The sequence below is a fragment of the Emys orbicularis genome, chromosome 8, assembly GCF_028017835.1.
Source record: "Emys orbicularis isolate rEmyOrb1 chromosome 8, rEmyOrb1.hap1, whole genome shotgun sequence".
Taxonomy (NCBI): Eukaryota; Metazoa; Chordata; order Testudines; family Emydidae; genus Emys; species Emys orbicularis.
Genome location: NC_088690.1, coordinates 51,151,937 through 51,164,095, shown reverse-complemented (window position 1 = coordinate 51,164,095; position 12,159 = coordinate 51,151,937). Strand labels below are relative to the sequence as shown.

Below are 12,159 nucleotides of genomic sequence, written 5' to 3'. Positions count from 1 at the left end.
TTCCCCTTGCCTATCACTACCATTCTGTTTTATTTATTGTGGGGTTCAGGGTGCATGTGTTAGCATTAAGGACAAAACAAGGAACAATGGGAATGCACAGAAACTGAGGAATTAGGGTTTTCCCCTGCATTCTGAAGAAGCTTTCTTTTATTTCAAGGAAAGGACATTTCTGGCCCTTCTGCTTAAAAGGAGAACAGTCACAGTGAAGCCTAACTAGAAGTAGTAATGCCTTGTAAAGTCTTCAGCCTGACAAACTGAAATAATAGCACCAAGGAAGGTATAAAGTGACCTTAGTCATTTGAAAGGGATGCTATCAGAAATTTCTCCATACTTTCCATCATGCTCAAGGCAGATTGGGATAGGCTATGTGTCCAAAACAATACACACCTGACATTTTATTACAGAAACATCATTAGCCATTATTTAATGTAGGTACGGGAATTAATCTCTCTCATCCCCCTAAAATCTCTGGCTCAACAATTCAGATCAACCACAAATTGGTAGCAACTAAAGGCTGTTCCTGTCTGATGTTCATTGTAGCCTATACTGGTCTCAGTACTGCACCCAGTGTACTAGGTTTCCACAACCCAACCAACAGTTAGCATTATTAGCACTCTCATCAGAGTGGTTATGGGCATTATAGACACAGAGATGGAACCATCTCTTTAATCTACGGGTGATCCATCCAGCTCATTGTTCAGCTACATTGGTAGGGCAGTGAAAGACAGCTTGTGCTGCTGCTAGTTGTGTAGTTGAGTGATCACTCACTGTTTAAGGAGCTTTCAAGACATCTGCTTTATTCTGTGTCCCTTTCCAACGCACTGGGCATAACAAGAGCTTCACAGCACCCTGCACAGACTCTCTGTTTGGGAAGCTCAGCCTTTGAAGGCACAGTCCCCAATACTACATTTGACTTCAGTGGGGACTACCTGTATGAGCAAGTGCTCAAGAACATTATTAAGAACTGCATAATCTGGCTCTTAATGTTGTTTACTTTAAGTTGTAGGTTAGAAATGAATTTAGAGTACATCAGATAAAGCAGTATTCTTTACCATGGAAGTATTTGTTAGGTATATAACATTATTTTTTTATTCCTTAATTGCATCCCTGACCCAAAAACAAAGAAACACAACATCTTCATTAGAAAAGGGCATTTAAAAAAATAGGATGTTAATTTCATGTTGCATAGAATTCTACAGGTTTGTGAGAACCTCAGCATTTTTATTATTATTATTATTGGCCAAAATTGTCTGTGAATTTCTATTGCTCATTTGTTAGGTTTACACAGTTTTAGTCACTGCTAAGTTTAACAAGTTAATTCATATTTTAAATTATTCTCCTTCTGACTAAATTATCTGTCATTACATTATCAGAATAAAGCCTTGTGCAATAAGTAGAAAAGAAAAAGAGGAAATAATCCTTTCTGGTACATCACAAATTTTGGAAGGAAACCGTCAGATTACAGTAGAAAAATCACACGATTCCTACTCAATCTAGCAAGGAGCTCTATATGACACAAGTAAGTGTGCAGTCAGGTCCATGATACATAGTTGTAATGTTCTAAACAATCCAAGAAAGAATTATCTTTACACCTGCTTTCCCAATTTCCCAATCACTCTTTCCATATCTGGCATTTCTCTAGTCTCCTTTTGTTTGGTTTTAGATCCCTCTTCCCTGCCTGCTGATTTGCATAAGTAACACTGTGCATTATGTGAGTATACAATAACAAAGCACAAACTTGAAATTCCTTAACAAAATTTTTAACTTTTATTCAACACAGAAAGAATATTCCATAAAATATCAGTACAGCAATCCAGCTAATTTAGAGGCCAGCACACTTCTCCAGAATCAGTCCAGGTGCTTTTCTGCACAGCTCTGTCTGTAGCTTAATTGTAGTAAATTCCACAAAAAAACAAAAGATTCACCAACTGCAGTAGTTAAATTTGTCATTGGCATGTGTGGGACTTCCTATTGGAAATTATAGGGCATATCATTCTGCAGTGCAGAAAATGACTACCGTGTATACTCGTTCATAAGCCAAATTTTTTTAGTAAAAAAGGGAAGCACCAGAGAAAGGGGTCGGCTTATGAACGGGTATAGAGAGGGAGAGGTGGGACACAGCCCCTCCCCCCAACAAAGGGAGCAAGGAGAAGCAGCACAGCCAGCAAAGCCAGAAGGGAAGAGGCGGGCCAGAGTCTCTCCGCTTCTGGCCATGCTGCTCTCCCCCCAGCCTCCGAAGCAGCTGCAGCTCCGGCTGGCAGGCTTCAGCCGTGCTGCTTGGCCCCGCCCCCCCCCCAAGCAGGCTGCGGCCGCACCACCCGTCCCAGCCCGCTGGAACGTGCTGCAGCCCCGCCGCCCGGTCTGGCCCGCCGAAGCAGGCTGTGGCCGCACTGCCCAGCTTGCCGGAGCAACTCCAGCCAGGCCAGAGACTTCCTTCCCTGGCCCTCCCCAGATAAGGTGGGAAGGGATGGGATGGGGAGAATGTGGGGGTCCAGGGCTAGAGATGGGGTCATGTGGATGGTGGTCATAGGGGTTACTCCCCTGACCCCCAGCTTCTCACCCCCAATTTCCCCACCAGTTGCTGTCCCAGCCCATCAGGGTAAGCAGCTGGTGCACCGGGACACTTTGTTTACTTAGGTTTACCTCCGTGCCTGCAGACGCTCGAGGTAAACAAACCATCTCGGACCACCAGCGGCTTATCCTGATGGACCGGGAGCCAAAGTTTGCTGACCCCTGTATAATAGGGTCGGCTTATGAACGGGTCATAAAATTTTTCCATTTTTACTTATCCATCTTGGGGGGGTTGGCTTATAAACAAACTGGCTTATGATCAAATATATAGGGTACTTTTTAGTGGCACAGTCTATAACATTAGTTGTAATACTCTATTGTTCTCTGGTTCCCGTAACCAACGGGAATACAGTGAATTACATGTGTGCTAGCTTCCAGCCCTGTCCTATTGTTGAAGGAGTTGAAAGCACTCTGTACTTTTGCAGAATCAGATCACATGCCTATATACACACACAGAGATAACTGATCCTTAGTTAATGGATTAAAATATAACAACTAGCCAAGCACTAACACTGTTCTTCCCTACTTCACGTACCTGTTTTATTTTCACTAGCCATAACTCTCTAAAAACTAAATAAAGAGGTGGTAGAAATTACATCTTTTTCCTTCAGAAATGTGCCTGTTCTGCTTAGGTTAGGAACCTTCTATAAAAAATGGATTCAGTTAATATGCACCACTCACACAGTACCAACCTTTGGCTTTATCTCTATGATTTATACCAGCCAGTAACTTTCATGGCAAGGTGAATGCTCCTTTATAGTGACAAGAGAGTGATTGTGCAACATGATTTGTTCTCTCTTTACTACATGGACATACAAACAAAATTAGGAAATAGGGAGAAATTAGGAACATCAGCATAGAATCTTGGTGTTTGTACCTGTAGAATTTAGAACGTATGGGTCTGGAGATTTTGAGAAGTGTTTTAGCCCAGAGCATGACTTTCTAAAATGTAGGCAGGTTATGTAGTTTGGGAACCCGGTGGATGATGAAAATTAAAGTAATGGAAGCTCAGGGAAATTAGATCATATTTTGGGCTTAGACTTATCTAGACAGTACCTAGACAAAACATCTAAAATTGATCCATTCTCTGACATGAGAAAGATTTGTTTGAAAACCATCAAACTACTGGAGATTCTTAGTCAATGAATATTCTTGAGTTCAATTGTATAACACTGTTTTCAGGCAATAGTTATTATCAGATAACCACAAAATGCTCCCACAGAGCTCCCTCATTCAGCACAGCCATCAAGCTTATAGCACTAGTCATAGTAAAATCCCATTCTTCTCGGTATTTGACACTTCAGTGGTCTTTTAATAATTCTGTATTTTTGTAGGTATTTAGGGCATGATCCTGCTCCCATTCAAGTCAATGGCAAAACTTCCACTGGTTTTAATGATACAGGATCATGTCTTTACTCTCTAGCATTTTACTGTTTCTGTAAATATGCATTAAATGGCTTTATTTAAAGATCAACAACAAGATAAAATGAATGATCTCTTTTTATTCTGAACATGATTGTAATAGAAAATACTACACTGAAAGCAAAAATATTCCATGGGAAAGAGAACAGAATTTTAGTCATAGCATAATTTTTCTGCTTTTGGAAAACAAAAATCATATGTTGTGCTCTCCGCCTGGTCAAACACCATCCACAAGAAAAAAGGGCACCATCATTTTTGAACAGTAGTTAAATATGTCACAGAATGCAGGTTTCCAGCAGCTGAACACTTTTACTATGATTATTTTATTTATATGTATTTATATGAGCATCTAGTCAGCTTTAGGCTGTTGCTGATTAGACAATAACTGAGTAGAGCAGTTGTTGTGTAAGGATGTGGGATGTAGCTCTAGAGATCAAATGGGTCACTTTCCATATTGGCTGGTGGGGCTGGACTGCAGAGATAGCAAGTGAGCTGCTGCCTGCTGCAGCTTGTTCTGTCCCTGCAGTGCAGAAACCTACCTTCCAAAATACAGGTTGACTTTTAGTCTCTGCTCCTACTCCCTATATGCTAGAAGCTGCTCTGCACAATACACAAGGATTCTATTACCCTCGTCTGTGGAAAGAGCCACTGAAGGAGGACTCTGGCGAGAAATGAACTTCACAAGGAACACTTCAAACTATTTGCCCTGAATCACTCCACCTATTCCATCACTGCTGTGTTATAAGGGCTATGCCAGCCAGCAGTGCTCTCACAACCTCCTCAATGAAAAGGGTTCCAGCATAGAAGGGAATCATACATAAAATAATTCATTCTCTCAGCCCATTTCATCCCCTCCTCAGCCATCATCAGCAAGCCCCTGGAGAGCCTTTTGGGGCTGATGTGGAGGTGATGACAAGAAGGCAGCTGACACCGCCTCCCTTTAACCCTGGACATGGTAGGGTCACATTCATTCAGGAAATACAGAGGGTTGTCAGGCAGGAGGAGAACAATTAGGCACCAAATACCTTTATCTGTGACAGTCCGTAGAAAATCAATAGGGATTAAAAACAACCTTTATTTTAAAAAATTCTCCAATATTTTACAGTATTTCCCCATATTTAACATTGGCTCTGAACAACTTATTAAGGGGGTGGTAGTCTTATAAGGAAATCTTACAGTTAGGTTTCTTATCTGGGGAATTGATATTCACAGGGTACTGTTTCTTGTTGATCAGCAGTAGCAATTTAATGTTCTACTCCTCTGTTTTGCCTGCCTGCACATTTCTTGAGGGGAGTAGGCATGGTATTGAAATATACACGAATCCTGCTATCTGAGGGATGGAGCAATGTAAATACACCCACAAACTTAAACAAATATGACAGGTCTGATTACAGATCTGCCAGACTTGACAATGTTTCTGTAATGATGGCTCGGAGGAGGAGGGAAAAAAAACACAAAAAAACCCTTCTCAGCTTCTTGTAGTCCAAAAGGTGGTTGGACATAGTACATTCTCCATGACCTTATTGAAAGGATTAAACTAAAATACACTTCTTTCATTTTGTTACCAAGATAATGTTGGTTCACTGTTGACTAATAGAAAATAATACAAATAAAATACATTCTTTCAGACTTTATATTATTGGCTTTGATGGCTGGCTCTTAAAATGCAGTACATATCGAGTGCTACTATTCTGTTGAGACAGACTACTTTATCAGTGCACATTTCTGAATCACATTTTATTGCAAAATGTTTTTAATTCCTCTTTATGCTGCAGGAGATCCTACAGCAAAATTGACCTGCAACACAGCGCCCTCTGGTGCGTGCACAGAGAAAAGGAAAATAGGCCAGGTGTTTTAAGATACAAAATGTATCAGCTTCAAAATTCTAAAAAAAACTTATTATAAGTTACCAGTAATTTGATTGAACACTGGTAAATAAATAAATAATCTTTTCCCTTTCTCTAATACACTGCTTCCTGTTTACAAAAAAGCTGGAAACTGCCACAGAACAATCTGTGCAGAACAGGTACCTGTGTAAACCATCTTATGGGCTTAAGTGCAGATAGGGGGGCTGAATTATGGGAGAAGCTGACAGACGGCCTGTACTGTATTTGTTGAAGCCTCCTTCCCTTGGCTGGTGGAGAACTGTTTGTCTATATCCAGAACATTAAGAGAGAAAAATGTCTCTTCTGTCAGACTTCCTTCCTTTTCCCATTGTCTCATGGGCCCCCCTTTTCCCCCTTCTTTCTCTTTACCCATAGGCTCTCTACCATCCCATTGTATTCTCCCTTCTACTTCCCATTTCTTTTTTAAAGATAACATATTTGTTAATGTACGTCTTGAATTGTTTACCTTGTCATAGTGACAAGAAGGATGTAACTCTTAGTTGACTCAGCAGAACAGAGGATTGGCAGGCTGCAGACAATCAGCAAAAGCAATTCTGCAGTGAAACCTGCATTTTCAAAACTGGCCTCTAATTTTGGGTGCCTCTCTTTTTGTCTATTCAACCATAATCAAGCCAACCAAATGCCTGAATTCAGAAGGGCTGAGCACCCACAGCTCCAGTCAATAGCAGCTGAGGGTGCTCCGCATTGTGGAAAATCAGGTCCTAAGGAATGAAGAATCCAAAATTAAAAGCTGCTTTTGAAACCATGGACCTACCTATATTTAAAATCTTTGAGTCATTTTAAGCTACCGATACTGAGGCTGGGTGAAATCCTGGCCCCACTGAAGTCAATGATTTGTCATTGGTTTCAATCAATGGAACTACTTGAGAAGCAAGGTACTATTCTGGTTGAACAAGGGTGCTCTGATCTATCCCTCAGCAATTAGGGAAGAGAAATTAATGTCTAAGGATATTATTGGGAGTTAACGTTACTTTGGAGGAGAGCCCAGGAATTTCAGGAAGACATGGTTGCTGTCAATTATTTCCAGATCAACTTTATCAGTCACCAAAATCTCTTAAAACAAGACAAAAACAGCATAAGCAAGCATTTCCATAATATATAATGCAAAAATGGCCCTACATATATTTCAGCAATTAATTCGTCTATGAATTTGTTCCCACATCTGACACTTTCCCTTAAAAAACAAACAAACTCTTATTATGTATGTATAACTTCTAAGGATGAAATCTCTGTAATTGCCTTCCCTTTGCTTCATACCTGTAAATCTTGTATCTTGTGCTAAATCCCTGTCGACTTCTGTCCACAAAATCTGTGTATTCCTGTGAGCGATGGAAGGGTCCCTTATCAGAGAGGAGCCAGTCGAAGGAGCTTGTGGCATGCTGATCCGAAACGGCAGCAACCGCTAAAACCCAGCAATGAAGACTCAGTGCTATCCACTCCCATAGAGCCATCAGAGAGAACAATTCAGCACCACCACTGCATCGCCATATCATGCTTCCACTGTGGGCTTAGAGTCTTCATTCTCTTAGCTTTCCCTCAACACCTAGACAAAATATACAGTCAATTAGATAAGTACATGCTAGTCATTCCTTGGAAGCAGATACAAATTTCCTTTCTTTCATCTTAAAGAGACAGTGGCCTCTATTTTTATTACATTTTATATTAGCATAAACCCATTAGGCTAGTTAACAGCACACGGTTTAATTTTTTTAGTATTCTGTGCTATTTCCCTGTTGCATGGAAACCTCTAACAGATGTATGTTTGTTTCCTAAAACCCTACAAACAAGCAAAGGAGGAGTTATTACCTCTTAACACTGGCATACAACGTTCCAATAACACATATGTATAAAAGATAGGAAGACTGGTCTAGTGGAGAGAACAATGGAGGGATTCAGGAAACCGGGATTCAATTATTGCTTCTACCAAAGACTTTCAGTGTGACCATGGAAAAGGCACTTAATTTTTGTGTGCCTCAGTTCCTCATCTGTGAAACAGGAAAATGCCTCCCTTACTCATAGGGTCTTTGTGAGGATAAAATCTATTCATGATTGTGAGGGCCTGATAGATACTGTGGTGCTGAGGGCCATAAAGGTACTTAGATTGATTAAAACATTGTAGTTGTTACCTTCAGTTCATTTTGAATCAGCATGGAATTGAATAGAGTCTGGTTCTGTGATCTTTTTTTCTAGTGGATGCATTTACAAAGAAAAATGTCCTTTTTATTTGTATTTAAATATGACAGCAGCCGTTATAATCATTTTTACAAAGGCCCCTGCTGTGAACTTTTTATCTTGGCCGGGAGTATTATGGTTGACACCAACACCTTTATCTACAAACAGTTCCTAAATGAAGTCTATTTTCATATAAAATAGATGTATTGCGGTTACACATTTTCTAATTATTAGTCCATTATAAAAGAGGTGCTGTAGCTGAATAAAGATGCGCCATGCACTTATTCTAGACAATACATTAATTACTCCAGAAAGTCCTGGGTATGGATCATAAACACATCAGCTGCAGGAAGCCAATTGGCTCAAGCATGGAGCAATAGTAGATTTGACCCAAGGAGCCTCTATAGTCTGAGGATATAAGTATCATCCTGTTCGTGTAACCAAAGGAACAGTTAAGGTTTATTATCCTTTTCTAAGGCATGAAGATGGCTATTGACCATTTTGGTCCTGATCCTGCAAACACACATATGCTTAACTTTAAGCACATGAGTAATTTCATTGAAGTAAATGAGACTATTTGCATGTTTCAAATTAAGCAACTGCAGAAGATTCGTGGTCACCAAATGCAGACTGCATTATAAATCCTTTTTCCTTTAGAATTCAGGAAGCTCGTTTAATTTCTCACGTGGCTGTTTACATACTCAAAAGCTTCCAGTTTCTGTGTGCTGAACATACATTTATGCACAGAACACGAAGATATGGCAGTTTTCTCCCCAGATTTGATTTTTCTCTGCCACAATCTGAAATCTATTAAACATGACGCTCAGCGAATAGCATGACAAATCAGAAGGAAACGGAAGTGACACTGAAAAACTAAAGTTTATAGCAATGCAATCTTGACCCTCCCACCCTGCAAAAGCTGCTATGGCCATTTGGTTACTAGATGTTTTCCTATCAGGAGGTAGCCGTGTTAGTCTGTATCTACAAAAACAACAAGGAGTCTGGTGGCACCTTAAAGACTAACAGATTTATTTGGGCATAAGCTTTCGTGGGTAAAAACCTCACTTCTTCAGGTGCATCTTCACCTGAAGAAGTGAGGTTTTTACCCACGAAAGCTTATGCCCAAATAAATCTGTTAGTCTTTAAGGTGCCACCAGACTCCTTGTTGTTTTTGTAGATGTTTTCCTGTTAACTCTTAGTCCCAATTTAGGCTAAGCAAAGAAGCCATGATAGAAATGTTCTACCAAGAAGAGTAATTTCAGCAGAGACAACTTGGCCTCCCTGTCCCCACAGAGCTGAATTATAACAAAACTCCCCAGTGGGCAGTGAAGAACAAAACTATGTTGTATAGGCAGCTATGTTCCCTTCATCTGGAGGCCTAGGACAGTCTCCCATCATAGACATCAGCAAATGGGAGTAGGAGGACTCTGATTTGTACAGCTAAATTCCCCTGACAATTTGCCACTAACAGTTAAGACAAAGGTAAGTCCTTTTAAATTACCCTTTTTATGAAAAAATAATGTTTTAAATTGCAAGAATGAAAGACAAGAAGTTTACTCTTCTGGGTGCTTCTTTCAGACCATTAAATTATAATGATGACTGATTGAGTTGCTTTATGGTTTAAAAGGGTAGATTTAATGTTAGAACACTGATTACTTATGTACTTGTAGCATTTTCCTATATTATTTCCTTAATATACTCTTGAATAAGTGCGGTAAAGGATCCTGTACTGTAACTTGCTACAATGCTACACCTAATAGAATATCATAAAGAGCTGCATAACGGTACTGAAGTGCCTGGTATAGTCTATGAAACAAATAATCCACTTTTTTAAAAAGGTATCTATATTTTAGTCTAAAACAGGAGTTTAAATATGTGTTTACTCCTTACAGACACAGTAGTCTCATAGAAACTACTAAGTACACTATATATGTTTTTAAAATTGTACATTTACAAATTGTGTACATCTTATGTTGCATCTATCTAGCAGCTTATATGGTCCAGGCACCGTATTATTTGACTATCTCCAAATCATTAGCATATTTATCTTCAAAACATCCCAATAAGGTAAAGGAGGACTATTCTCCACGTTTTACAGATGAGGAACTGAAAAATAAAGAGACTAAGGATATGTCTACACTACCCGCCGGACAGGCGGGCAGTGATCGATCCAGCGGGGGTCGATTTATCGCATCTAGTCTAGATGCAATAAATCAATCCCCGAGTGCTCTCCCATCGACTCCTGTACTCCACCGCCGCGAGAGGCACAGGCAGAGTTAACGGGGGAGCGGCAGCAGTCGACTCACCACAGTGAAGACACCGCGGTGAGTAGGTCTAAATACGTCGACTTCAGCTATGTTATTCATGTAGCTGAAGTTGCGTAACTTAGATCGACCACCCCCTCACCCCCCTTAGTGTAGACCAAGGCTAAGGGTAAGATTTTTAAAGCAATCTTAGGGATAATTTCCATTAAAAGTTGACTCCCTAGGACAGCTTTGAAAATCTCAGCCTAAGTGATTGTCCCAAGGTTGTGCAGTGAGTCTGTGATGTGAACCCCAATCTCTGAGTCTCCATCCAGTGCCTTAACCACAAGACCATCATTCCTCATGGTCATTTGTTTTAGTTACCTTTTCTTTATTAGGAAGGGATGACACCAGGGGGAGAGAAATGTTGCTGTTCGAAATAAAACACACGCACACAGAAAACAATGTTCAAAGACTGTTACAGGACTGATTGAGCACACAAAGCTCATAGTTTGAATCCCTGCCAGACAGCTTCACCAGAGTCTTCCATGAGGCATTAAGTTTAATGTGGAACTCCTGTTGACTTGGGGTGTGGGATGTGAAGACAGGGACATCTGCTGGAAAATAGGGATCGTGGATTTTAAACTAGAGGAGGACACTGATGTAATCATGCAAGAATCAAAATATTGCCTCTCAAAAGTGCTGCCTCAGAATGGGATGACTGAAATGAGCACAGATATTTTTGCAAAATTATTTGATCCATGACTGAAGGGTTCTATTCTTCCACCTCTTGCAGACGCTGAGCATGTAAAAAAAAGTTCTCATCCTTCTCTCTTCTAGCTTTTGTGGTAAGGTATCATTCAAGGAACATGATAGGCCAAACTCCTCCCTGGTGTAAATCCAGTGACCTTCTTGGTGTTACCTGGGGATGAATTTGACTCAGTATCTTCTTGAGATATCAAAGCTCGATACTCAGCTTGTGTAAATTGAAGGATATGGAGCTATGTCAGTTTAGACTAGCTGAGAATCTGGCCCCAACCAGAGCAGAACAGGTATTGCCACCAACACAAACTTTACTAGTTCCAGTATTCATAGATAACAAAGCGATTCCCCTTTCTCAGTTGAAGAACATTTTGTTTTTAATGTATTGATTTCATATAATTATATCACACTATCATGAAAACCCACTAGGAAACTAAATAATACCCCAGACAGAACAGAATAGAAGTGTCTTCTTGGGCCCATAAAGCACTCTTTTGCTTACCGAACACAAATTGCTAATTCGTATGTGATGAGGATAGAGTATACAGAAGAAGCATGGAGCTATCTCAGTTATGTAATTAAGATGTGGGCTGCTTTGTGCAGGAACATCTTAAACAGCGTGTTCAAGAAAAAACAAATTACGCCAACTTAAATCCTCACAAGAAAGAAATAATGTAAAGTCACCTTAAGCCAAAATTCATGGTATCCTTACAAAACATGGTATCCTTGACTTCTTTGTCAGGTGGGCTGTGGGTGTTAAAAGTATTCTATAAAAGAGGTATGTCTGTAGATAGATAAATAGATAGATAGTTTGTCATCTATTGGTGAATAAGAATGTGTAGCCTTACATAATACGTTCAATAAAGTTGTTTTTTATTAACCATAAATGACTGCCTGTGTGCAGTTCTTAACAGTGGGAGCAAAGTGTCCTAGCGAGTTGCACTAGTATGTCTTTTAGAACTGTGGAAAAATGGAATGTAATGACAGACTACATACAGTAACTGCTCACTTAAAGTCGTCCCGATTAATGTTGTTTCGTTGCTGATCAATTAGGGAACATGCTCGTTTAATGTTGTGCAATG

At 40.0% G+C, this 12,159-nt stretch overlaps 1 protein-coding gene across 2 annotated transcripts in view; it reads right to left on the bottom strand.

The window, feature by feature from the left end:
• BRINP3 (BMP/retinoic acid inducible neural specific 3) overlaps positions 1-7,393 on the bottom strand; it is a 296,446-nt gene extending 289,053 nt beyond the window's left edge. The window contains exon 1 of one of the 2 annotated variants that reach the window (XM_065409756.1): positions 7,158-7,393. In XM_065409756.1, coding sequence (XP_065265828.1) covers positions 7,158-7,393 — 236 coding nt within the window. The remainder of the gene's footprint in view (positions 1-7,157) is intronic. The other variant, XM_065409757.1, reaches the window with a different exon arrangement.
• Between the last annotated feature and the right edge of the window lie 4,766 nt (positions 7,394-12,159).